At 44.2% G+C, this 27,843-nt stretch overlaps 1 protein-coding gene across 4 annotated transcripts in view; it reads left to right on the top strand.

Moving 5' to 3' along the window:
• RCC1L (RCC1 like) overlaps positions 1 to 27,843 on the top strand; it is a 54,091-nt gene that overhangs the window by 16,231 nt on the left and 10,017 nt on the right. The window contains exons 7-11 of one of the 4 annotated variants that reach the window (XM_046667036.1): positions 6,133 to 6,314; positions 9,996 to 10,083; positions 10,939 to 11,112; positions 13,544 to 13,629; positions 18,137 to 19,174. In XM_046667036.1, the coding sequence (XP_046522992.1) occupies positions 6,133 to 6,314; positions 9,996 to 10,083; positions 10,939 to 11,112; positions 13,544 to 13,629; positions 18,137 to 18,214 (608 nt within the window). In that variant the 3' untranslated portion in view covers positions 18,215 to 19,174. Of the gene's footprint in view, positions 1 to 6,132; positions 6,315 to 9,972; positions 10,084 to 10,369; positions 10,500 to 10,938; positions 11,113 to 13,543; positions 13,630 to 18,136; positions 19,175 to 27,843 lie in introns of those variants that run through there. The other 3 variants (XM_046667037.1, XM_046667038.1, XM_046667039.1) reach the window with 3 other exon arrangements.

The raw sequence follows: 27,843 nt of genomic DNA, 5'->3' as shown, positions 1-27,843 counted from the left end.
GTGAATTTGAACCCCTACCTCACACCATCTATGAAAATTAACTCAAAATGGATCAAAGTCATAAATGTAAGAGCTAAAACTATAAAACTCTTAGAAGAAAACTTAGGTGTAAATCTTTGTCACCTTGGAATAGGTTGTAGTTTCTTCATGTGATACTCAAAGCACAAGCAATGAAAGAAAAAAATAAATAAATTGGTCTTCATGAAGATTAAAAACTTTTGTTCATCAAAAGACGCTATCAAGAAAGTGAAAAGGCAACTCATAGAATAGGAGAAAATATTTGTAAATCATATATCTGATAAAGCTCTAGTATCCAGAATGTATAACACTTAGCACTCAATAACAAGACAACAGCCCAATTATAAAATGGGAAAAATCTTTGTGAAGTCATTTCTCCAAAGAAGATACACAAATGGCCAATAAGCACATGGAAAGAGACACACATAATTAGTCATTAGGGAAATGCAAACCAATACCATGGTGAGATATCACTACCACTTTACATTCATTAGGATGGTTACTATCAAAAAACCTCCAGCTAATAACAAGTGGTGGTGAGAAGGTGAAGAAATTGAAACCCTCATACATTGCTGGTGGGAATTTAAAATGGCGCAGCCACTGTGGAAAATAGTTTAGCTATTCCTCAAAAAGTTAAGTGTAGAATTACCATATGACCCAGCAATTTCACTCCTAGGTATGTAGCCAAGAGAAATGAAAACATTTATCTACCTAAAAACTTGTTCACATATGTTCATAGTAGCATTCCCCATAATATCTCAAAAGTAGAAACAACCCAAATGTCCATTAACTGACAAAATGCGTTCATTTTGTTTGAAGGGGGTCCAAAGGTTAAAAACAAACAAACAAAAAAAAAACAGACAAAATTACCAGGTGGAGGAAGAGGCAAGCGCAGTTCCAGTCATCTCGAGCCATTGCTCATCCACTAACACCTGCTGTCCTTTCCTCAAAGAGGCCTAGATGGCTATTTCATAGCAGGTGTCATTTACACAGGTACATTTTCCCAGTTCTGTGCTACGCACACTGTGTGATCCTCTGTGGAAACATTTCCAAGGCACGTGAACCTGGAATCCCACACAACTTCAGGTCCCTGTAAACTTGGGTTGGCACACACTGCTCACTGACTCAGCTGCACAGTTGAATCCCTTGGATGTTGCAACAAAGGATTGGAGATGAATTGTTCTGCCTCTTGTTTAAACAAAGCAAAAACCAAAACATGGTATATCCACACAGTGGAATATTATTCAGCCATGAAAAGGAGTGGAGTTCTGATACTTGCCATAACATGGATGAACCTTGAAAACATTGTGCTGAGTGAAAGAAGCCAGACACACAAGAACATGTTTTGTCTGATTCCATTTGTAGAAAATGCCCAGAATAGGCAAATCCATAGAGACAGCAAGTAGCTTAGAGGTTGCCAGGGCTGGGGGTGAGGTCGAAAATGGGGAATGACTGCTGAGTGGGTATGGAGTTTATTTCTTAGTGATGAAAATGTTCTGAAATTAGTTAGAGGGGATGGTTGCACAACATCCTGACTATTACTACAAACTACTGAATTGTACACTTTAAAATGATTGAAATGGTGAATTTGTTATGCTAATTTTATCTCAATAAAAAATATGTAACATAAATGTAAACTTTAAAACATGATAGTAAAGTCAACTTTTGTGAAACGACTACCCAGTTGAAGACCTAGACATTTAAGACCTGCCCAGTTAAGAACATTCCCGATGCTGCAGAGTCTGTCCCTATACTCCTCTCCTGTTCCCTCCACTTGCCTTCCCCCAGGGGGATCTGCTGTCTAAATTTTATTTCTATTATTCCTTTCTTTGAGGGGGTAAAATGTATACATACACACACATTCCTAAATAATGTCTTGACCAGTTTTGCTCATTTTAGGGGTCATATTGTATGTAGTCTTCTGTGACTTGGCTTGAACTCACAAGCCAAGCTCTTGTTCATAGCAGCACTATTCCAATAGCTCACAAGCCAAGTGAGTTCTTGTGTCTTAAGAACTTGTGTTTCTTAAGATTCAGCCATGTTGTTTTATGTATGTGTCTGCATACGAATGTATGTGTTTGGGTTTTGTTTTGCTTTTTTTTCCCTACAGCCAGGGAGGCCAGTTCCAGCCTGTTAAATTGTTTTTTGTTTTTCTTCAATTTTTTTTATTGTGGTAAAATACACACAATATAAAACTTACCATCTTAACCGTTTTTAAATGGACAGTTCAGTGGTATTAAGGACATCCATGTTATTGTGCAAATATCCCCACCATCCATCTCTAGAACTCTTTCATCTTACAAAACTGAAACTTCATACCCATTAAACAGTAACTCCCATTCTCCCTCCCCCTAGCCTGTGCATCCATCATTCTGCTTCCTGCCTCTATGAATTTGACTAGACTAGGTGCCTCTTTTAAGTGGAATCATACAGTATTTGTCTTTTTGTTACAGGCTCATTTCAATTAGCATAATGTCCTCAAAGTGCATCCATGTTGTATCATATGCCAGAATTTCCTTCCTTTTTAAGACTGAATAATATTCCATTCTGTGTATAGAACACATTTTGCTTATCCATTCATCCATTGATGGACACTTGGGTTGCTTCTCCTTTTAGCTATTGGAATATTGCTGCTACGAACATGAGTGTACAAATACCTCTTTGAGACCCTGCTGTCAGTTCTTTTGGGTATATACCCAGAAGTGGAATTGCTGAATCATATGGGAATTCTACCTTTAAATTTTTGAGGAACTGCCGTACTGTTTTCCACAGCGACTTCACCATTTTACATTGTCACCAGTGGTGTTTGAAGTTCTAATTTCTTCACATCCTCGCCAACACTTATTATTTTCTGGGTTTTTTTGTTTCTGGTAGGAGCCATCCTAATGGATGTAAAGTGGTATCTCATCATGTATTTTTTTTTTTTAAGCAAATGACTTTTTTTTAAAGATTGGCACGTGAGCTAACAACTGTTGCAACTCTTCTTTTTTTCTTCTTCCTTCTTCTTCTCGCCAAAGCCCCCCAATACATAGTTGTATATTCTAGTTATGAGGGCCTCTGGTTGTGCTATGTGGGACGCCGCCTCAGCATGGCCTGATGAATGGTGCCATGTCTGCACCCAGAATCTGAACTGCCGAAACCCTGGGCCCTCGAAGCAGAACACATGAACTTAACCACTCAGCCACAGGGCCGGACCCTCGTTGTGGTTTTGATTTGCATTTCCTTAATGATTAGTGATGTTGAGCATCTTTTCATGTGCTTATTGGCCATCTGTATGTCTTCTTTGGAGAAATGTCTGTTCAAGTCATTTGTGTAGTTTTTAATTGAGTTTTTTGTTGTTGTAGAGTTTTAGAGTGCTCTATATATTCTGGTTATTAATCCCTTGTCAGATTTATAATTTCCAAATATTTTCTCCCATTCTATGGGTTGCCTTTTTTACTTTGTTGATAGTGTCTTTTGATGCATAACAGGTTTTTATTTTCCTAAGTCCCATTTGTCTGTTTTTTCTTTTGTGCCTGTGCCTTTGGGGTCATATTCAAGAAGTCATTGTTAAATCCTGTGTCATTAAGCTTTTGCTCTCTTTTCTTCTAAGAACTTTATAGTTTTAGCTCTTATGTTTAGGTCTTTGATTCATTTGGAGTTGATTTTGTACGTGCTGTTAGCTAAGGGTCTACCTTTATTCTTTTGCATGTGGATATCCAGTTTTCCCAGCATCATTCTCTGAAAAGCCTGTCCTTTCTGCATTGAATGGTCTTGGGACTCCTGTCAGAAATTATTTGACTATACATGGGATGGTTTATCTCTGACTATTCTGTTCCAGTGGTTTACATGTCTCTTTAAGCCACACTGTACCACACTGTTTTGGTTACTGTAGCTCTGTAGTAAGTTTTGAAATCAGGAACTGTGAGTCCTCCAACTTTGTTCTTTTTCAAGATCAATTGGCTTTTAGGGTCCTTTGAAATTCCATATGAATTTCAGGATGAATATTTCTATTTCTGTGAAAAACACTGTTGGCATTTCGATAGGAATTACATTGAATCCGTAGATGACTTTGAATAGTGTTGTCTTAGCAATATTAAATCTTGCAGTCCACGACCATAAGATGTCTTTCCACCTATTTCTGTTTTCTTTAGTTTCTTTCAGCAATGTTTTGTGGTTTTCATTGTAGAAATCTTTCACCTCTTTGGTTAAGTTAGTTCCTGAGTATTTTATTCTGCTGGCTGCTGCTGTAATAGGATTGTTTTCTTAATTTCCTTTTGTGGAATGTTCGTTGTTAGTATATAGAAATGCACTTGAGTTTTTTGTGTTGATTCTGTATCTTCTTTGCTGAAGGCAGTTCATTCATTTTTATAGCTGCATGATATTCTACCATAGGGATATACCTCAATTCATTCACTTTCCTTTTGAGAGATATTTGGATGGTTTATAGTTTTGTTTTGTTTTTTTTAAACTTTTTTTTTCAAAGATTTTATTTTTTCCTTTTTCTCCCCAAAGCCCCCCGGTATATGGTTGTATATTCTTTGTTGTGGGTCCTTCTAGTTGTGGCATGTGGGACGCTGCCTCAGCGTGGTTTGATGAGCAGTGCCATGTCCGTGTCCAGGATTCGAACCAACGAAACACTGGGCCGCCTGCAGCGGAGTGTGTGAACTTAACCACTCGGCCACGGGGCCAGCCCCGGTTTACAGTTTTTTGTTATATAACAAGCAGTGCTTCTGGAACCATCTGTTAGTCTCCTTGTGCACATGGTCTAGGATTTCTAGTGACGAGTCTGTGAGTAGAAGTGAGCTACAGGGTATGCATATGTAATTCAAATGATTGTTTTCCAAAATAGTTAACAAGTGACCCCCCACAGCAGCACAGTGTTGTTCCACAGCGTGTCCGAGGCTTGGTATTTTTCCTTTATAAGTTTTTGCCTGTCTGGTGGATGTGAAATACTCTCTCACTGAGGTTTGAATTTGCATTTTCCTAATTGCTACCTGAGAGTGCCCATCTTTTTATATGTTTATTGGCCAGTCTTGTTTGTTTTCTCTGAAATGTACATGGTGTCTTTGCCCATTTGTGTTGACTTGTCTTTTTCTTACTGATTTTTTTAGGAGTTGTTTATGTACACTGTATCTTTATTCTTTATCAGTTATTACAGGGTTGTGCGGATCTTCTCTCAGATTGTGGCTTGTCTTTTTGTCCATCCATTTGAGTTTTTAATTTTAAGTATATTTTTTCATTTCTAATTTCTTCATTTTATGATTTGCCTGGCCATTTTCAATAGTCTCTTATTCCTAATGTTATTTCTTTAAACCTTGCACACACAGGTATTTTTTATTTCATGCGTCATAATTCCAGTGTCTGAAGTCTGGAGGGGATTATAGGTTGTGGGTTCTGTTGACTCTCATTCGTAGTGGCATCTTTCCTTATGCGTTTAGTAGGTTTTGACTGTGAGCTCATATTTTATTGAGTTTAATTTGCGGAAACTCTAAGGGCCTAAATTGGAGGTGCTTTCCCCCGAGAGGAAGTGGATTTGCTTTTGCGGTTGCTGAGGGTGCTGCGGTCTCACAGTGCTTTGAGGCCTGGTGTGAGCAGGAGTCTGTGGTCAATGTCCTGCCTCGCTCTGCTGCCCAGGGGTCACCCTCCATTTCAGTGCTGATGGTGACATTTGTCCTTCGGGGAAGCCCTGTGTTTTCCTCTCTTTACTGGTTACCACACCACTTTCCCTATCTTGGTTTCCTGGGTTTTGGGGGTGGCCTGGGGGGTCGGGATGGGATGGATTTTTAGAAATTTCCTTTACTTTTTAGCAGAACCAACAATATATTAGAAATTGCTCATTGTAATATATGTACGCTCTTTTTGGTTCATTGTATAGTGGTGTTTCATCTGGAAAAGTTTTCTCACTTGAATCAGACCTAGAAAATTCCAAGGGTTTTAAAATAATACCCATTACAATTATGTCTTTTTCCTCCTCTGAGAACCTGGAGAAGGAAGTTGTAGATAATGCAGAGGACCAGGTTAGGATTTCTGAGTTGATATTTGTAAAGTGTTCAAAACTGTGTTTTGCATATAGGAAGTCTATGTCAGTGTTTGCTAAGAGAATAAATAATTAAGTGTTTTCCGTTGTGTTAGGTCTGGGTCACTACAGTATCACCAGCACACCCACCATGCTGGGTGGAGACCTTGCTGGAGTGAATGTTGTCCAGGTCGCCACCTACGGTGACTGTTGCCTGGCCGTGTCTGCTGACGGAGGCCTCTTTGGTTGGGGAAACTCTGAGTACCTGCAGCTGGCTTCTGTTACTGACTCCACACAGGTATGAAGTCACTTACAACACGGGGCTGGGAGGTTTGGAAATATAAAGTGCGAAGGACAATTATAAGAGATTCTTCACCAAAGTGTGATGTATAAAGTGTTGTTTAGGCCTCACATGCTGTAAGAAGGGCTCTTCCAGGTACCGAGTTCTTGGCGATCTCGTTGGAGCCTGGAAAGAAAGCTTAGATTCAGAAGCCATCATCATTAATACTTTGATGAGGTAATCCTGATGTAGAACAGTATTTTAGGTGTGTCTTTACCCTGTCTTGTTCTAAAAGGGATATGAGGCTGTTTACATACGTTCCTGTGATGTCACAGTGTGCTTTCTGTTGCGTTGTCACATATATGCCCCAAAGCACACATGTCCTAAGTGTGCAGCTCAGTGAGGACACCTGTGCAACCCCACCCAGATCAGGCAGGAGAACACTGGCAGCCCTACAGACCCCACCTGTGGCCTTTCCTTGTCACTGCCTCCTCCTTCTCACCAAAGTGAGCCACCATCAGTATAATATAGTAGGATTTTAAAAGTTTTATTGAGGAAAATTTCAAATATAGACAAAAAGAGCTCATTGCATAATTAATCTCTATGTACCCATTACCCATGTTCCACAATTTCCAACTAATGGCCCAATATTAAAAATAGAGAGATAATTCACCATTTTTGAGTGTATAATTTAGTGGCTTTTAGTCTAGTCACAGGGTTGTGCAACCATCACCACACTCTAATTCTGAACATTTTCATCCGCCGCCACCCCCCAAAACCCATACCTCTAATAGCCAATTCTCTTGCATCTATAATTCCGTCTATTTCTCTGCCCTGGATTATTTTGAAGCAAATCCTAGATATTATATTTCATCCGTTAAAATTTCAGTATCTCTAAAAGATAAGGACTATTTAAAAAACATACTACATTCTTTAATTTCATCAAACTTTGAGAACATCCGGAAGGGTTTTAAATATATATGAACAGATGAAGAGATTTGCACAGAGGGAAACTAAAGGTCAGCTAATAAGATGAAAGACTGCATTCTCTCTGGTCTGGTCCAGTGGCTAGAAGTGGATGCAGATTTGGCTCTGAGCTTCCTCGTAGCCAAAGCAAAGAAGAAAATATGATCATATAAATGGTTCGTTGTTCCTACAAGATAAACAGTAATTAAAGGGTTCAGGAGAAGTACTGCTTTTCCTGATACCAAGGCTGCAAAACTGTCTCCCATGGCCTTTCTGTGGGGGCAGATCAGTGTCGTTTCATTGTTATCTGTTGCTGCATAACAAATGCCCCCAAAGATTAGTAGCTTAAAAGAACACACATTTATCATCTCGTTTTCTGTGGATCAGGAATCTAGGTGGGGGTCTTAGCTGGGTCTTTGGCTCTGAGGGTCTCAAAGGCTGCAGTCATCTTAGGATTCCGCTGGGGAAGGCTCTGCTTCCAAGACGACACCGGTGGTTGTTGGGAGGATGCAGGTCCGCGTGGTCTGTTGCACTGGGGCCCCAGGTCCTTGCTGGCAGTTGGCCAGCTAATGGTTGTTGGCCAAGCTTTCCTTGGTTCCTTGCCATGTAGCCTTCTCTATATGACAGCTCACAACGTGTCAGCTGGCTTCATCAGAGCGAGCAAATAAGAGGGCAACAAAGAATGCCAGCAAGACAGGAGTCCGTGTTCTATCATTTATTCTTAGCAGTGACCTCCCCTCACTTTTGCTGGCCTTCTGCTCATTAGGAGCAAGTCACTAGGTCCAGCCCCCACGCAAGGGTAGGGATTACACATGGGTGTGACTAGCAGGAGACGGGGATCGTGAGGGGCCATCTTAGAAGTAGCCCACCACAATCGTGATTCTTTACTGTGGCGTGAGCCTCACCCTGTCCGTGACAACAGGGGTGCGTTTCCAATGGCTCTTTGCCAGAGCACAGTTAGGTAAAACAGCTGTCTGAGAGCCAGGCAGCAGAGGCCAGACCCCAGCTCTGACAGCTTTGCTCATCTAGGCATACATTTTCTGGCTCAATAAAGACTTTTCATTCCTTTTGAGTCAATTAGGGGCTATTATTGTCCAGCTGTCTTCATTTGAGAGTGACTCTAAAGATTCATGGCTGTCACTGAAGCGTTTAAAATCTGTCTTTCCAAAGTTATTCCTCAGCAGAGATACCAGGATCACATCCTGCTGGGAAGCTAAGTTGGTCACACTTGCTCCCATCTCTCACTGTCAGCAGAAGAACTCGCCTCCTGTTTCATAGAGGAAACAGATGCCGTCAGCTGAGAAAGCCCTCAGTTTCCCTCTCAGACTCCCACACACTCGTCTGTACCTGTCCCACCCTGGGCCCCTTCCCTTTGTAGCAGAGGGGAGGTGTTTCTCTTCCTGCTGAAGCTGATGCTTCTCTCTGTGCCCTGGGTCCCTCTCCCCCCTCCTCCTCGGAAGCCTTACTCCATCTGCTGGGCCTTCTTTCCCACAGCCCCAGCCTCCCTCTCTGCTGGTCACTCCCCATCAGTCTTTACTCCTGACTCAGGTGTCTTCCATCTTAAGAGGCCCTGTGTGGACCCCTCCGTCTCCTCCCAATCCCCCTTGGCTTCACCTCCTGCTTCCCCTTCTAGGCTAAACTCAGGAGCTGCGTTGAGTTACTATCTGCATTTCCTCATCTCCTTCTCCTTCCTCTGTCAGTTGCACTCAGCTTCCACCGTATCAGTTTGCTGAGTGGCTCTTGCTAGGGTTCTAGTGACCTCCATGTTGCTAAAAACAATAATAAAGAAGCTGGAGAACATTTTCCAATCTTTACCTTTCTTGACCTCTCAGCTGCATTTGACGTTGGCCGTGACATGCTCACCATCTTTGTGAAGAACACTCTTCTTTTTGCCCCTGTGGCTAGACTCTTGGAGGGCTCTTTCCCTTTCTGGTTCCTTCTTGGTCTCATTTCCTGGCTCTCCTCCTGGACCAGGCCTTCCCATGTCGAAGGTCCTTGTGGTGGGGACTGTGCTCTCCTTTCCTCTGTGTTCTTCAGAAGCACTCACCCTCACCATGGCTGCATCGCCGTCGTGAGCTCAGGACTCTGCAGCTGGCAGGTCAGGCCCAGACTGCTCTTTGGGGGTGCAAACCTCTCTCAGTGCCACTTGACATTTGCGCTTGGCCATCTCTAGGCACTGCGAGTTCATTGTGTCCAAAACTAAGCTCCCGCTTGTCCCCTACCTGCTCCTTCTCTACTGTTTCCCACGCCCACCTGCGGTCCCCTCTAGAAATCAGTTCCTCCCCTACTTAAAGCCCATACTGGCTCCTCGTTGTGCTTAGAATAAAGACCAAATTCTTCCTGTGGTCTACAGCATCCTGATGATTTGCCCTCCCTGCTCCCTACCAGCATCTTGCAAATACTCCCCCTTGTCCCCTGGCTCCATCTACTCGTCCTTTGTTTAAACTCCCTCAGTGGGCGGTGTGCCCTGCCCCCCTTTGCAGGTGCCATCTACCCTACTTGGAATACCCTTCTCTCCCCTCCCCTCCTTGCTACTCCTCATCCCTCGGACCACAGGGTAGAGTGGAGCCTCCCGACTGCCCCCCAAGCTCCATCAGGCTCCCTGGCGGTCCCTCCCGGAGAGCCCTCTCCGCCCTCAGTGCGGTCAGCACGGAGGAATTTGATGTCAGTTTTGGGTGACCTCTGCTTTGCTTGTTTGTCTTCCTAACAGTGTGGACCCTTCCTTTGATTCAGGTGAATGTCCCCCGGTGCCTGCCCTTCTCAGGAGTGGGGAAGGTGAAGCAAGCTGCGTGTGGAGGCACAGGCTGTGCTGTATTAAATGGTGAGACCCTCCTGCAGGCACTTCATTGGGAAGCCTGTAGGTGGTGGGGTGGGGAAGGGTCGGTGTCCGTTGGATTCACAGGCAGCTGCCCTCAGCCTGAGGGAGGAAACATGGCTGTGGGAAGACCTAGTCAGGTTGAGTTCAGTTAACAGAGGGTGAGAGTGACATTGCTGACAGAGAGGTAATAGCCACAGTTTATATGTAGACAAATAGCCAGCCCAGAGCTTAGTAATTCTGTAGCAAGCCTCTGGAGTGGAGAAGGAAATACTTTCTCCCTCTCCCTTAGCCTGGGCCACAGATGCCAGCCCTGCCTTCTCCAGAGAGAAGCGCCAAGAAGCAGGCAGATGGAGAAGAGCCTTGGGGTTTGGATACTGAGATCCACGCCCCCGGGATTAGACGTCTGGCAGCACTGATGAGTATTCAACTTTTTATAACCAAAAAATTGTTTCTAAGGGTTTTAGGTATCTGGCCAGAAGTTGTTTGGTACTTGGCTTGCTCTTCTGATCAGTGTGAAACTTAAAGCTCTTGGTAGGGGATAAACTGTCCTAAGGCTCTCCTGTGTTCACAGGGGGTTTCTGGGTGATTTATGGCCTGGTCCCATCCAGGTTACCCTCAAGATGTGGGAAGTTTCTATTCTGAGATTGGTTAGCTGGCTAGACATAACACCACAAGCAAGCATTTGAAAGAGGGGAAAAGAAACTTATTATTTTAAGTATCTGTCAGCATGTTCTTGCCAAGCAAGGAGAAAAAAAATCCACGTGGATCTAATGTATCTCAGTGGTGCAGTTTGAATCCCTAGTGAGGGACGTGGCACTTTGGTTTGACTTACTGATTGTTGTTTTTACTGTAATGTAGAAGAAGGGCATGTTTTTGTCTGGGGCTACGGAATTCTTGGGAAAGGACCAAACCTAGTGGAAACTGCCCTGCCAGAAATGATTCCTCCCACTCTCTTCGGCTTGACTGAGTTCAACCCAGAAGTCCAGGTTTCCCGCATTCGCTGTGGACTCAGCCACTTTGCTGCCCTTACCAGTAAGTGACCAAGCCCCAAAGTGCGGCCCTGAAGACAGGCAGAGCTCCACTCTCTCAGGTTCACCCCCAGAACGTGGGTAGTTCTCAGTTTCCATCCATCCAGTAGGGGGCGCCCCATGCGGATAGTAATAGAGCAGGTAATCCAGAAGCTGTTTGGCTTGAGGTTGTATAAAGTGTGTGTTTTTTCATCCTGGAGTTTTGTTTTTGATTCATTTGGTTTGTGGTTAGGCTAATATGAAAGTGAATTTTCTCAAGAGGATTCCAGTCGGTGGTAGGAGAGGGACCCTTGAGAATGTCGAGGTGCTGGGGGGAACCAGCAGAGGTTGGGCGAATCCCCTAGAAGTTCATTAGGAAATGAATGTGTGGGGCTCACCTTGTTCCTGGTCAAGCCCAAACCCTGACCTGATCCAGGAACGTGGGATGGCGGGAGGCAGGCTTGTCAGACCCTCCTCTGGTTTTTGGGAGGGAAACCTGCCTGATTTCTGCAAAGTGCTGGGAAGAGAATGATCAAAGAGAAGACTGACATGGAGCTTTTCTCAAAGGTTTGCCCAATTACAAAGCCATCAGATACGCAGGTACACACTGACCTCTCGAGTGTGCGCTTTTCTTGATGGTATCTCCTATTCCACCACAGTGGCTCTTGGTTCAGTTCACTGCTCTTTAGTTGACTGGACTAGAAAGACTGAACTAAATTAATTTCATTTTGTTATCCTCAAGTAAGTTTGATATTTCCTTGCAATTAAAACATCTTTTCATCTCCTGGTAGAAAATTGTTGTCTTTTAAACATCTGGGCAGGGACAGCCAGTTTGGGTCATTCTCGTTTGTGTTCTCTGGCCCCACACTACTGTGAGAACTGTTCCAGATGCCCGCCCTCTGCCCCAAAGTCCTGACTGCTGTTCAGTTGTCGTCTGAGGTTCAGATCTCGGGCCCTGAAAACACCCAGGCTGTGGCGTGGACTGTGGGCGTGTGATTGTGTATGCAGCCCCAGTGGTCACCATGATCACCCGGGAGAAGCCAAAAGCACTGTCACAGTTAGTTCTTCCATTTGGTAATGACTCCAGAGCACGAGAGTCGTCTAAAGCTATTTTGATTTAAAAAATGAGTCATTATGGACTCATTCCGGAGATATCAGTGATCTATTTTCCAGAATGTTCTAAGGCTTAAATTCTGCAGAGTCACATCCTTGGAAATCCATATGAAGTGTGCAACTAGAGTAGACTGTTTTCTGTTTGCTGTCATGCCGTATGTCCATTTTGGGTCACACTGAAATGAAATCCCTGTCTAGATTTCCCAAAGCCACCCTCCCAGTGCCGGTGACCATCCCTCAGTAGAGGGAGCATCAGAGCTTGCGTTTCTCCCCTGTCTTTGTGTCCAGCGTTTGCATATGTTCGGCTAGGAGCTGGAGTTGGTTGATTTACCCTGAGGTCTGCTGGCATTTTGGGGGCGAGACTGAATTGTTCTGTTAAACACGTATAATCTGAGAGTGGAAGACTCAGGGTGGGTCAGACCCAAGGGGTTCTGACGGCTCGTAACCAAAGGATTCCTTCTTAATCAGCCCAGATGGTTCTAGTCCTGGCTTCTCCATGTCTTGTCTTCTAATTCTACTTCCCTGACGGGGGTGGCGAAATGGAGCCTCAGGGCCACGGAGTGCCCAAAGCTGATGCTGAAGTCGGGACTGAAGGCTGGGTAGTGGGGGCTGCCCCACCAGGTCTGGGGGCCTGTCCTGGAGGCTGGCGGTTCCGGGAGCCCTCATCTAGGTTCAGTCTCCTGGGTGTCCTCTGTAGCACTCTGTCTGTTCTTGTCCCTCATGGCACTTTTTACACTTTGTAAACATGTGTATGTTGGTTTGATCGTTTATTTCTAGCTGTTCACCAACTACAGCTCCATGAGGATAGGAACCGTGCGTGTTCCTTCACTGTCCTATCCCAGCTCCCGGCACACAGACACAGACCCGGCCCAAAGAGGCGCACAGTGACCAGGTGTCACCTGAGCGAATGCTCCCGAGATGTGGACCCCCAGACAAGGAATGACAGATGGGCCTACTTCTCCCCCTGTCAGGGCGTGAGCAGGATGGGAGGGTCTCCGATTTCAGGAGGTGTGGAGGGCATGGTTTGGTTCGACATGATTGTGGGTGAGGGGGTGCATAAGGGGCGAGCAGAGTGGACCGTGTGCAGGAGCCTCCTGGGCCCACAGCTCTGAGCAGGAGCTCATCTCCCATGTGGCGGACAGTGTCAGTCTGGGCTTGACATGTCTTTGGTTTGGGGACAGTATACTTTTCCCTTCAAAAGGAAGCGTTAATGCCTGGTAGAAATTGAAGTTGAACATTGGACTCTGTACATGGTTCTAGAAAGCCTGTTCTCATGACCCTTCCTCTTGCTGACTTGCCCCTGGCCTAGCCCCAACCAAGACACTTTTTTCATTTCTTTGCAGACAAAGGAGAGCTGTTTGTGTGGGGCAAGAACATCCGAGGGTGCCTGGGAATTGGTCGCCTGGAAGACCAGTATTTCCCGTGGAGGGTAAGGCCAGACTTGGCGGGTGTAAGGGCGTGCCCACAGGGCAGACTCAGCTGATTAGGCAGCAGCACCCAGTGTGCAGCTGGGCCGGGACCAGGTCCCCAGGAACTGCTCCCCATCCTGGTCCCGGCTGCCCTCCTTCTGCCCCATGGCATCCTCTGCCAGGGCCCCAGGAGAGAGTGCATAGTGGTGAGCAGCTCACTGCTCTGAGCTCCTTCCTGGGCCTGTTGAGGGAGCAGCCTGCCCAAGAGGGGAACAGCCTGCCCAAGAGGGGAACAGCCTGCCCAAGGAGGGAACAGCCTGACCACAGGTTCCAGTGCCCAGTGAGAAACCTCATCAGAGGCTGTCCGCTGGCATGTGGAGCAGAGAGAGAAAACCCTGCTGTGGCCTCAGAGAGGAGCCAGCTGCAGGCAGGGCACCCTGAGGCCCCAGAGAGGCTCCCAAGAGGCACATATTTGAAATGGAAAAACTGGCATGCCAGCAGCTGTTTAGAGGGGCTGGTGTAGAGGATTGCTTTAGAGCGCATTTAAAAGAAAGCAGGATGTTCACTGTTTAGAGGGTCTGACCACAGCCATGAAAGTGAAAAAAATAAGCCTTTTCATAGGCAGACGATGCAATTAGACAAAAAGTCTTGTTTCAGAATTAAAGGGGAAAAAGTTTCTTTCTTAAATTATAGTTTATCACAGTGTTGTTTTCTGAGTAAGCTCTTTAAGTTTCTTCTTAAGAAAAGCTATTTATTTTTTTGAATACAGAACATATGTATTTGGTACAAAGTGTATCATGGAAACTAAGTCTCCTGTCTCCTGTCCCAGAGGCACCACCGGTCCTGCTTCTCGTGTTCCCTCCAGAGACAGGCTCTGCAGAGAGAGCACGTGCGTGTGTGTGCCCGTATGCACGCAGAGGCCTAAGTGCTTCCTTTGAAGGCTTGATCTTAATAATGTGTTTTGAAATTGTGGAGAGCCTTTTTAAAAAACACTTGCAAAATGCAAAAGAAATGTCTAACTTAAATAAAAGGAGGATCTGTCTGTCAAAATCGCACTGCAGAATGTTTTGAGGCACTTTGGTAGTTTAGGGGCCGTTTCCATTGGCCCTTCCCTCAGCTGCTGCCTTTCTTGGTTCCTGTGACCTCGGCAGGCCCTGCATCCCTTGTAAAAACTACAGGTGCAGTATCTAAGAGAACAGGTCAAAATGGAGACTTTAAACTTGGTAGAAAAAACATGGTTGTGCCCCAGAGTTGCTCCCAAGCTGGTTGGCGCTAGCTCACTTGTTTTCTGAGCCTGGAAATACTGTGATGTGTGAGGGATGGAGAGTCATTGAGTGGACAGCGGACTGCAGCTCAGGTGACAATGAACATCAATAATGTTGATATCCCACTTGTTTTCTTAATAGTTCCTCACTGCCCTGTCTTCACCCACCAAGAAGGACTTCTTTCTGAGGGGAAGCTAGGCAAGCAGTAAAGCCACTGGGTTTTGGGTAAATGACCACTGTGACTAGAGCTCCCCACCTGCCTTCATTTCCTCCAAATTAGAGCAAAGATCAGCCTTGAGATAAGATTTGAAATCCAAGAGCATTTTCCCTGTAGAAATGGCTGGGCCAAGCTGGGGCCTCTGGTGGAGCTGGAGGCAGCAGGCTGCTGGGGGCCTGGCACCGCTTGCCCTTCCGACCACAGTCCCCTTCACTGACTCCTTCCACTCCTGTAGAAGCGTCCTTCCTCCATCATGCCATCAAAGATACTTCGCTCTGCCCCTGTGACGCCTGCTTTCTGGCCACACTGGTGTCCTCCCTTGCATGTTTGTTGAGTGCTAAATTTTGTGGAGCTCCTTTATTCCCTTGTCACTTTGTGATTGGTGTTGGGAGGATTGGGTGCAGGACAGGGCCTGAAAGGGTGGTGCTGAGGGCCGAGGGCCTGGCATTTCCACTCTGTACAAGCTCGAAGGTGGGAGGCCGGGGCTCTGGGAGAGGTGGTGGCGGGAACCAGGTTTGGGCACAGCTCAGTTGGGTTCCTTAAAGATGAGATGAGTCTGTTCTTGGGTAGTTGGACCTCACTTCAGTCTGTTGTTATACTCACTTTTTTTTTTAATTACAGGTGATTTTTATTCTTTAAAAAACTGTGTTTTCTTACTAATCTTCAGTGGGGAATATGTAACTTTAGAAGCATTCCAAGAAAGAATGCTACAATGGTACTAACTGGTTATTCTTAGACTCACAGAGCTTTTCTGCGAGTGTGTAGGCCCAGGAAGTGACATCTGAATCACCTGATTCGCGCCTCTTTCCAGATGCTTTCTGGAATGTTTTCCTGCCACGCATTGATACTCAGAGCTCAGAGAGGTTCAGTGATTTCTTCAAGGTAACACATCCAGTAAGAAGAAGAGCCAAGATTCAGATTCAGAGGGTGAGAAACTGCTCGTCAGGGGCAGCCACCCACTGCTCCCCAGAGAGGGCTCTCAGAGGCCAGGCCTGCACATCAGAGGCCAGCCTCAGCCGAGACCATCATCCTGGTGAGGAAACCAAGGCCAAGTGGTTTGCTCTGACTTGGGCTCTAATGGCCAGAGCACTGAGGGGGCAAGGACATCAGTGCTCAAGTGCAGCAGCTTGACCACAGATGAGTGCAGAGTGGCTGTGTCCCTGGAAGGTAATGTGCACTCTGATGGCCTGGGGAGGTTGCTAAGGTGCACCTGTGCCCAGTCACCTCAGAGGCAACGTTTTCTTTGCTTCCACAGCCGGACTGGAACATTTTCTGTGCCTGCATTCCTTTGTGATGAACTGGAGGCACCACTTCTTGTTTGTTGAATGATTTCTGTGATTGGTTTTGCTAAAGACGTATTTTTAGACAAGGAGGGGCAGGTGGCACAAATTGGTTGCTAGCATCCATTTGCCTTGTGGCCAGGAGTCCTTAATGGCCTCATCTCCCCATATCAAAGGCACCAGGCTCTGGGGTTGGTGCCTGCTGCCTCCAGGCTTTTAGGCCGGGCTGTCTGGATTAGGCATTTTCCCCTCTTAACGTCAGTCAACTCCACAGGCTGTTACAGGTCCCCTTTCCAGTTGTCACACTGCCTGGCTGAGCACTGCCACCGGGAAGGATGGCAGAATTTGCATCTGGTCAGAATGGCAGCCTCAGCATCCAGGCAAACGTCTGAGGGGTAGTGGTGCAGGTGCAGTGTCTTAAAAATTGCCACCTGAGACAACGCTGTACAGTCCTGTGCTGTATAGTGACATTTCGGTCAATGACAGCCCACACATAGGGCGGTGGTCCCATACGATTAGTACCATATAGCCTGGCTGTGTAGTAGGCTGTACCTTCAGGCTTGTGTAAAGTGCACTCTGTCGTGTTCGCACAGCAACGAAATTGCCTAACGATGCATTTCTCAGGACTCATCCCCGTGGTAAAGCGACTCATGACTGTATCACATTTGCTGCTTTTGCATCAAGAACCTCTAGAAGGTTAAAAGAAACCATTAAAAGTAGTTTCCAGTTCAGAGGGAAGGTGGGGAATGGGGCAGATGATGACAGGGGTGATAGTAAAGGCATTTAAAACTTTTTTATTCTATTTCACTGAATGTCACTTAGCCACATGAATGTATTACCTATTTAAAATAACAACAACAACAACAACACTAACAACAATAATAGTAAAGCCACAAGAGAAGGAAAGCGCCCCTTTTCTGGAGAACTGGTGTGGCTCTGTGGATGTGGAGATCCTTGAGTCGTGGGCACACCTGGAGCTGGTGGGGGTGTCCATTTCGAAGGCTCACTGTGCAACAAGGCAAGTCAGTTTAAAGGCAAACAGCTGGAGCCTCAACACCTGCCTGAGGGTTGTCTGCTCATTACCCTGAGGGCTGGGCCTTCGTGAGATGTAATGTCAGCGTAGATGGGCAGTGTTGTGAAGACTGGTCAGCAGGCCTTTGACACCTTCTGAGACACAGTAAACATCCCTCCTCAAGGGTGCAGGTGACTTGGGAAACAGCCTGCCTGTCTGGAACTGGACATAGTGGGAAAGTGGGTGAAGACACTGGGCCACGGGGGCCTTGTTCCCAATGTGGACCCTGAAGACACGAGAAAGGGTTTCTTGAGTTGCTCCAGTGAACCATGGTGGTGACCCCTAGGAAGGTCACTGATCATTTGGCTGGAGAGCAAGTGTTGACTCTGGCGGTGCCCCACTCAGAGGGGAGTACTCTCTGTGGGATGTGCACATTCCAGGACGGTGCACTCAGGGTCTGTGCTTGTGCCCAGAGCGGCCCCTCAGAGGGCTGCGTGTGAACAGTCACGTCTGCTGTTGATGGGGTGGGAGTTGGGATGGCCTTTCCCACCGTGATGGCATTTACTCCTCCCAATAGACCTGCTGGGTAGGTGTAAGCATCCCCATTTCGGGGGGGGGGGGTGGCTAAGTCTCGGAGGATAAGTCACTTACCAAGAGGCATAGCCACGATCAGGCCCAGTTGGGCTGTCTCCAAGCCTGTCTGCCTCCTAGCCAGCCATTTCCCCTCATGGTGTACTGGGTGTTGTTTTTCAGGTAACGATGCCCGGGGAGCCTGTGGATGTGGCATGTGGTGTGGATCACATGGTGACTCTGGCAAAGTCATTCATCTGAATCTCCTGCCTGACCCACTCGAGCCCGGCCCTGGCCTCAGAACCACTTGGACTGCTTAGTAGTGGCAGCCAGCTGGGTTTCTTGATTAGGGTCAGAGAGGATTAGGCCCTTTGTGAAGTGTGACGCTGTCGCCTCAAGCCCTCAGCAGGAACATACTGGAAGTCCCGGGATGTGGTCCCTTCTCCAGCTAAGGATGAGACCTGCTAAATTCAGCACAGGACGGCTGCCTCTAGCGGGCCGAGCTCCAGTGAGACGAGTCCCATGGCTGTGTGATCCCGGCAGGGCAAGGCTGATTCACACGTCTTGGTTCTTTCCAGGGAACCTGTGATGGCTTCTGGTGTCACATCTGGCCCCAGAAACTGGTCTTAGGAAAGGTTAGCTCACAGTGTATCATTTTACTTGAACTTCAAAGGTGGCCTGACAGAGTTCAGTGCTCGGGAGGGCTTCTGTGGCCCCTCTGCCCACAGAAAGGTCTTGGTTGGTGTCTGGGCAGGCTTTGCTTGGGCATCAGGGGAAACCCCAGTCCCACTGAGGGAGCAGGCTAGCTTTGGCCTGGGGTTTTCATTCAGGTCCCCCTCCCCACTCAGCCATTTCCTGCCAGCTGTCCCCAGCCAGCTCACTGCCGGGACCCACTCTGAAATCCCTTGGTTTGGGGTTCTCCCTGGGGATACCAGTGGGCGCCATCCTCGTACCCAGTGGGCCCAGTGCTGTCACCTGCCTTGTATCCATTCTCACTGCCTGGCTTGGAAAAGAGAAGCCTCCACAGAAGAAGATCGAGGCCAAATTCCTGTGGGCTGAGGACTCTGAACACATCCTGCAAAAGCTTGGCTGGAGAGCCAGCCTTGGAGAAGAAGGTTCGGAAATTGTGAGAAATATTTGAGTTAGTAACATAACTTTTCTTTAAGCATACCTTTTAAAAATATCTTTTGGAATAAAGTCTATTTTCTGCCTTTTTATTTTTAAGAGCTAAAGAGGTCTTTTTATTTTACCTGATCATCTGGAGATTAGCTTTCAAAAACAAGGCTGTTTGATAAAGCAGCAACTAGAAGCCAGTGAAAAGTACTTGAGAAGACAGCCATACTTGGAAACTCTTCTCTGTCTGAGTCTACTCCCACGGTTCAGTTGGGAGGAAACAAGGACGTACAAACATCACTGGTAATCATGCCACAGACTGGGGTCTCCCTCCCTGCCTGCCCGTGCCCCCTTCCTTCTGTTCATTCACTCACCAGATCCCCCCTGTGGCCCCTCACGAGCCGGGTCCTGTTCATCACACTGGGTCACGTGGTGACAAAACTCCCTGTAAGTAGGTCTCATGAAGCTTAAGTTCTAGAGGACGAAACAGACTAAACAAGCAAAATGCAAAGTCTGCTGGATGGTTGTGTGGACTGTGAAGAAAAATAAAGCAGGCAAAGGGATGGATGAGGTTAGGCTAGTTGCAATTTATACGGGAATGGTCCCTGGGTAGATGTCCTTGCTGAGACTGAGGAGTGGGCACTAGCCAGCTGGTGTCCAGGGTAGCAGCCCTGGGACCCCTCATCTGGGCTCATGTTGCCTCCACTTCTCTGTGGGAGACCATTCTTATGTTCATTACAGCCCAGCTTTTCCATAAACTTTAAAGTGAAAACAATTTGTCATTTTCCTTCCTGAAACTCCTGGTTGGGCCAGGTACCCTGTCGCCCCAGGGTGACAAACAGTAATCTGTCCTCAGTGAACTGCACCCCTTAAAGCATGTCCTGATTTATGGAGGGGGGGCCCCTCCAGAGGTCAGGCCCAGGGTCCCACAGTGGTGTCCAGGGCCACTAGGTGATGGTGGTGATGGAGTACCCTGATGGTGATGGAAGGTGGGCGTGGTTTTTAAGTCTCCCACCCCAGTGACCACCAAGATTCAGTTCCAGTGAGAACCTCCACCTTGGACGTGGCCACCAGGGTATAATACGGGGCATCCTTGGATTTGTCTTAAAACCCAGTGTCTTCCCTTTGGGCTTAGTCAGCCTGGCCGGGCAGTGTGGCTGTGATCCTTCTGGGTGATGGGGGTTCCTGGTTGGAACTCATCTGCCACACACCAGCCCCTTTCCAGTTGTCCTCTGTGTTCATGTCCTTTCCCAGGTTTTGTCCCCTTGTTCCCAGCCCCTCCCAGCATTTAACACACAGGGAAAGAAACCTTCTCTGCCATTAGCTTGGTCACTATGATTTATCCTTTTGTTCTTGTGAACAGTCCATGTTTGCACGCTCCAGGCTCCTCTCACCTCAGCGAGCGTGTGAATGACACCCTGAATGAAGTGACCACGGACTGACTCTGACGTGTCCTCTGGCCATTCCATCTTCTTACCCTCAGACTGTCCGTTCACATATATCGGGGTCACTAGCCACGGCCAGAGCAGAGCCTGAGTGGCAGGCGTGGTCTGAGAAAGTGTAGGGACTCGTCACTTGGTGGCCACCACTGTGTCCTCCAGTGGACAGTTGTTACTAATGTGCTTGGGTCTCTGTCTTCCATTCCCTGAGCCTGCCAGATGCATATGCTGCCGCTCTATAATGATTTCTGCAGGAGGGATGGCCCTTACTGCCATGCAGAACCTTAAGTCAGTGAATAAGGGCACTTAGCCTTCCCTTCTTGTCAGGTCAACCTCAGACACGTGCAGTAGAATCCTGTCCTGACCATTCTTGTTTCTTGAATGTATGGCTGGCTCATATTTTCATGAGTTCAGGAAATAATTATGCACTTACTGTGTTGCACATGACAAAGTCGGATGCTGAGAACCAAACAGTAGTGACAGTGCTCTGACTTGGCACAGCAGGTGGCAGTCGGGCTGAGTGTGTGGTGCAGGATAGACACTCGGACTGCATTTGCAAAGCTGCACAACATTCTCTTTTCTTGCATTATGCCCTGGTCCCAGCACCTGAAGGGGCCTGGCCCCTCCTGACCACCAAAAGAGTTACTCGAACTGCTCTAAGGCCCTTCTCCCTGCAGTGGCTGCAGCAAAACTGATCACATGCTTTGGCCTAAATCTTAACAAATGCTCCATATGTACTTGAAAGATGTGTAGTATTTGTCGAGTGGAGTGTTCTGTAAGCATCAATTAGATCTAATTACTTAATAATGTTCTATTACTTCTTCAAATATTTTTTGTCTCTCCTGTTTCCACTCTTTAAGGACTCCAGTTATATGTATATTAGGCTGATTGAGGTTGTCCTAAAGCTCACAGATTCTCTGTTCATCATTTTTCAGATTTTTTTCCTATCTTGTTGCATTTTGGATAATTTCCATTGCTATGTCTTCGTACACTCATATTTTCTTTGCAGTGCCCAATCTGCTGCTTATTCCTCCAAGTGTGTGTTTCATTTCAGACATTGCGGTTTTCAACTCTAGAAACTCGTGTATTTGTTCTATCTTCCTTGTCTCTGCTAACATGTTTACTCTTTCCTCTAGCATTTTAACATGTGGACTACAGTTGTAATAAGTGTTCTAATGTCCTTGTTTGCCAATTCTGTCTGATCTAACCAATATGATGAGTAAGATACCCCAAATTGGTCTATTGAGTCTCAGTTCTGGGTTGGTTTCAAGTTGCTGATTTTTCTATTATGGGTAATATTTTCCTGTTTCTCTGCATGCCTGATAATTTTTTATTGAATGCTAGATGTTGTGAATTTTACCTTGTTATGTGCTGAATGTTTTCGTATTCCTACAAATGTTCTTGAGCTTTGTTCAGTTACATTATTGGGAGTCTGATCATTTTGCCTCTTGCTTTTAGGACTTGTTACGCAGAAGCATAAGATGGTTTAGTCTAGGTCTAATTATTCCTCACTACTGAGGCAAGAACCTTCTAGTATTGCACCCAGTACTCCAAAACGGGTTTTCCAGTTTGGCTGGTAGGAACAGGCACTGTTCCTGGCCTGCCCCATGTGTACGTAGTGTTCCCCCAATATTTTCAGGTAGTTCTTTTTCCCAACCCTGAGTAGTGTCATCAAGCACGTGAGCTGATCAGTACTCTGCTCAGTACCTGAGGGAGAGCTCCTCCACATCTCTAGGTTTCTCTCAGTCTGCAGCTTTCTTCTCTCCAGTACTCTGCCCTGCTAATTCCAGTAGGCTTGGGATTCGCAGACTCTCAACTCATCTCCTCAACTCAGGGAGGTACTTTGCTTCCACCTGCCTTATTCCTCCATCACTGCAGACTGGCAACTGTCAAGGCAGGGATTACTGTCCTTTTTGGTCTAATGTCCAGTGCCTTAAACTCTTGTTTTATACATTTTGTGCAATTTTTTAGATGTTTCAGGCAGAAGGGAAAATCCCACCCATGTTACTGCATCTTGGTCAGAAGCAGAAATCGCTACAAGTACGTTTTAAGCAATTAGAAAAGCGTTCTTTTCTCACACTCAAACAGTCTCTTTCCCTCTTTTTCTATTTTAACTAGACAATGTTTTATTTACTTGGAATTCTTGAGCACATTAATACTTGTCATATTCTAATTAAATTAAATAACTCTCATGTGTAATATACATTATTATAAAGTGAATTCTAATGTGGGTGTGTATAATCAGAGAAATTCAAGGACGTGTTAAATTCCTGGTTTATTTTCTAACCAATCTTGGTAATGTGGTTATATGAAATTGCTTGTGGTCAGAAAATTCCAATCCTGTTTTAGATACCGGGAGTGCATCATTCTTCAAAAGAGGAAATAAGCACTCATTGTTGAAGTAACTTGTCTGAGATCGCATAGCCAGTAAGTATTGGAAATGGGATTTGAACTCAGTGTCTTTGGCCCCATAATTCGGTGCTTAATCACCATACCACCCAGATTCTCTCAGTGGACCACTGAGAGCTCTCTTAACTCATGAGGTTGGTTAGGTATCTCTCTTTTTAGCTTTTCTTCACTCTTTACTTATATTTTTGTACACTTAATCTTTCTTAGACCGAGAGAGGTAGATTAATGTTTTCCTCCTGCAGTTTGTTTCCCCTTGTAGTTCCTATAGTTTGGCTTTATTAACTGTTGCTGCTGTGTGAGTGCTTACATTTTTGTAACTACTGTATCTTCATATAGATTGCACCTATTTTTACAATCTTTTACAGATTTTAGTTTCAATGTTATATACACTTAAAATAATACCCTTTATCATTACAATATTTTCTTTTTGTCTTCCATGCCTTTGGAATTGAATTCTAATTTTTCAGATGATAAGATCATAGTCCTTATTTTTTACAGTTTTCATTTAGCTCTGCCCATTCTTTCATTTTTTAGCTTTGTGAACTATTTTTTATAGAGATATGTTCTCTTATACTGCATAGAGTTCGACTTTGCTTTGTGATCTAATTCGAAAATTCTTTTCTGTGTATAACAGGGTTAAGTCCATTTGCATTCATTAATAGCCCAGGTGTCTTTGTTTTGAATCCTGTCACATTGTATTCAGATGTCACCTGCTCTTACTTTTTATTTTTTAAACTTTATTTTTAGTTAGGTAACATTGATTTATAAAATTATATAAATTTCAGGTGTACATCATTATATTTCAATTTCTGTGTAAACTACATGTTCATCACCCAAAGACTAATTACCATTGTCACCATACACATGTGTCCTTTTACTCCTTTTGCCCACCCCCTTCCTCCTTCCCCTCTGGTAAACATCAAACTAATCTCTATATCTATGTGTTTATTGTTGTTGTTGTTTTTATCTTCTATTTATGAGTGAAATCATATAGTATTTGGCTCTCTCCATAATAACTTGGAAATTAACTTCTTTTCAGATAGATGACTTATTTCGCTTGGCATAATAACCTCAAGATCCATCCATATTGTTGCAAATGGCGAAATTTCATCTTTTTTATGGCTGAGTACTATTTGATTGTGTATATGTATACACATCTTCTTTACCTGTTCATCCATCGTTCGACCCTTAGGTTGTTTCCAGGTCTTAGCTGTTGTGAATAATTCTGCAATGAACATAGGGGTGCAAATATCTTTTTGGATTAGTGTTTTCATGTTCTTTGGATAACTATCCAGAAGAGGAATAGCTGGATCATATGGTAGTTATATTCTTAATTTTCTGAGGAATCTCCATGCTGTTTTCTATAGTGGCTGCACCAGTTACATTCCCACCAGCAGTAGATGAGGGCTTCTTTTTGTCTACATCCTCTCCGACACTCGTTACTTCTTGTCTTGTTAATTATAGCCATTCTGATGGGTGTGAGGTGATATCTCATTGTAGTTTTGATTTGCATTTCCCTAATAATTAGTGATGTTGAACATCTTTTCATGTGCCCATTGGCCATCTGTATATCTTCTTTGTAAAAATATCTGTTCATATCCTCTGCCCATTGTTTGATTGGGTTGTTCATTATTTTTTGCTGTTGTTGAGTTGTATGAGTTCTTTGTATATTTTGGAAATTAACTTCTTTTAAGACATATGATATGCAAATATTTTCTCCCAGTTAGTGGGCTGTTTTTCGTTTTGCTGATGTTTTCCTTTGCTTTGCAAATGCTTTTTAGTCTGATGTAGTCCCATTTGTTTAGTTTTTCTTTTGTTTCCCTTGCCTGAGTAGACATGGTTTTTGAAAAGATACTGCTGACACTGATGTCAAAGAGTGTACTGCCTATATTTTCTTCTAAGAGTTTTATGGTTTCAGGTCTTACATTCAAGTCTTTAATCCATTTTGAGCTATTTTTTGTGTATTGTGTAAGACAATGGTCTGCTTTCATTCTTTTGCATGTGGCTGTCTACTTTTCCTAACACAATTTGTTGAAGAGACTTTACTTTCCTCATTATATGTTCTTGGCTCCTTCGTCAATGATTAGCTGTCCATAGATGTGCGGTTGTATTTCTGGTCTCTCAACTCTGTTCCATTGACCTGTGAGTCCTTTTTTTACTACTACCATCCTGTTTTGATGAGTATAGCTTTGTAGTATAATTTGAAATCGGGGAATGTAATACCTCTCTTAATTCTTCCAATCCAAGAGCACAGAACGTCTTTCCATTTCTTTGTGTCTTCTTCAATTTCTTTCAACAATGTTTTATAGTTTTCAGTGTACAGGTTTTTCACCTCCTTGGTGAAGTTTATTCCTAGTTATTTTATTCTTTTTCTTGTGATTGTAAATGGGATTGTATTGGTAATTTCTCTTTCTGCTACTTTGTTGTTAGTGTATAGGACTGCAACTGATTTTTCTATGTGGATTTTTTATCCTGCATCTTTACCATATTCATTTATCATTTCTAAAATGTTTTTCGTGGATTGTTTACGGTTTCCTATATATAAAATCATGTCATCTGCAAATAGTGAGATTTTCACTTCTTCTTTTCCAATTTGGATCCCTTTTCTTTCTTTTTCTTGCTTGATTGCTTTGGCTAGGACTTCCAATACTATGTTAAATAGGAGTGGTGAAAGTGGTCATCCTTGCCTGGTTCCTATTCTTAGAGGGAGAGCTTTCAGTATTTTCTCCATTGAGAATGATATCAGCTGGAGGTTTGTCATATATGGTCTTTATTATGTTGAGGTATTTTCCTTCTATACCCATTTTATTTAGAGTTTTTATCATAAATGGATGCTGTATCTTGTCAAATGCTTTCTCTGCATCTATTGAGATGGTCATGTGATTTTTATTCTGCATTTTGTTAATGTGGTGTGTCACTTTGATAGATTTGTGGATGTTGAACCATCCCTCATCCCTGGAATAAATCCCACTTGATCATGGTGTATGATGTTTTTAATGTATTATTGTATTTGATTTGCTGGTATTTTCTTGAGGTTTTTTACATTTATGTTCACCAGTGATATTGGCCTGTAATTTTATTTTTTTGTATTGTCCATGTCTGGTTTTGGTATCAGGGTAATGTTGGCTTCATAGAATGTGTTAGGAAGCTTTCCCTTCTCTTCCATTTTTTGGACAAGTTTGAGAAGGATAGATATTAAGTCTTCTGTGAATGTTTGGTAGAATTCACCAGGAAAACTGTCTGGTCGGGGACGTTTATTTTGGGGAGGTTTTTGATTACTGTTTTGATCTCCTTACTGGTGATGGATCTATTCAAATTTTCTATTTCTTCTTGATTCAGTTTTGGAAAGTTGTATGATTCTAGGAATTTAGCTATTTCTTATAGATTATCCAATTTGTTGGTATGTAACTTTTCATAGTATTCTCTTATAATCTTTTGTATTTCTGATGTGTCTGTTTAATTTCTCCCTTTTTGTTTCTGATTTTATTTATTTGAGGCTTCTCTCTTTTTTTCTTGGTGCGTGTAGCTATAGGTTTGTTAATTCTGCTTGTCTTTTCAAAGAAGCAACTCTTGGTTTCATTGATTTTTTCTATTCTTTTTTTAGACTCTATTTCTTTGAAATCTGCTCTCTTTCTACTGATTTTGTTCTTCTTTTTTCACTTCCTTTAGGTGCACTGTTAGATTGTTTATTTGAGGTTTCTCTTGTTTGTTGAGGTAGGTCTGTATTACTATAAACTTCCCTTTACAAGAGCTTTTGCTGTTTCCCGTAAATTTTGGCGTGTCATATTTTTATTTTCATTTGTCTCCAGATATTTTTGGATTTGTCCTTTGATTTCTTCATTGAGCCAGTCACTGTTCAGTAGCATTTTCTTTAATCTCCAGATATTTGTCTCTTTTCTGATTTTACTTCTGTATTTGACTTCTAGTTTCATAGTATTGTGGTCAGAAAAGATGCTTGATATCACTTCAATCTTTTTTTTTTTTTTAAGATTTAAAAAATTTTTTTTCCTTGTTCTCCCCAAAGCCCCCCAGTACATAGTTGTATATTCGTCGTTGTGGGTCCTTCTAGTTGTGGCATGTGGGACGCTGCCTCAGCGTGGTTTGATGTGCAGTGCCATGTCTGCACACAGGATTCGAACCAACAAAACACTGGGCTGCCTGCAGCGGAGTGTGTGAACTTAACCACTCGGCCACAGGGCCAGCCCCCAACGCTTCAATCTTCTTAAATTTATTGAGATTTGTTTTGTGGCCTAATATGTGATTAACCTTGGAGAATGTTCCATGTGAATTGAAAAGAATGTGAATTCTACAGTTTTTGGAGGGAATGTCCTGTATATATCTACTAAGTCCATCTGGTCCAACGTGTCATTTAAGGCCAATGTTTATTTATTGATCTTCTGTTTGGATGATCTATCCATTGGTGTAAGTGTAGTGTTAAAGTCCCCTGCTATTATTGTGTTACTTTCTATTTTCCCTTTTATATCTGTTACTAATTACTTCATATATTTATGTGTTCCTCTGTTGGGTGCATAGATATTTACAAGTGTTATATGCTATTGTTGGATTGTTCCCTCTATCGTTATGTAGTGCCCTTCTTTGTCTCTTGTTAAAGTTTGTGCTTTAAAATCTATTTTTTGGGGGCTGGCCCCGTGGCCGAGTGGCTAAGTTCGCGTGCTCCGCTGCAGGCGGCCCAGTGTTTCGTTGGTTTGAATCCTGGGCGTGGACATGGCACTGCTCATCAAACCACGCTGAGGCAGCGTCCCACATACCACAACTAGAAGAACCCACAATGAAGAATATACAACTATGTACGGGGGGCTTTGGGGAGGAAAAAGGAAAAAGTGAAAAAAATCTTAAAAAAAAAATGTTAAAATCTATTTTTTGTCTGATATAAATATTGCTACCCCAGGTTTATTTTCATTGCCATTT

Source organism: Equus quagga, chromosome 7 (assembly GCF_021613505.1).
Source record: "Equus quagga isolate Etosha38 chromosome 7, UCLA_HA_Equagga_1.0, whole genome shotgun sequence".
Classification (NCBI taxonomy): domain Eukaryota; kingdom Metazoa; phylum Chordata; class Mammalia; order Perissodactyla; family Equidae; genus Equus; species Equus quagga.
Note: the sequence above shows the minus strand (reverse complement) of the source record. Positions and strands in the feature narration are given on the sequence as shown.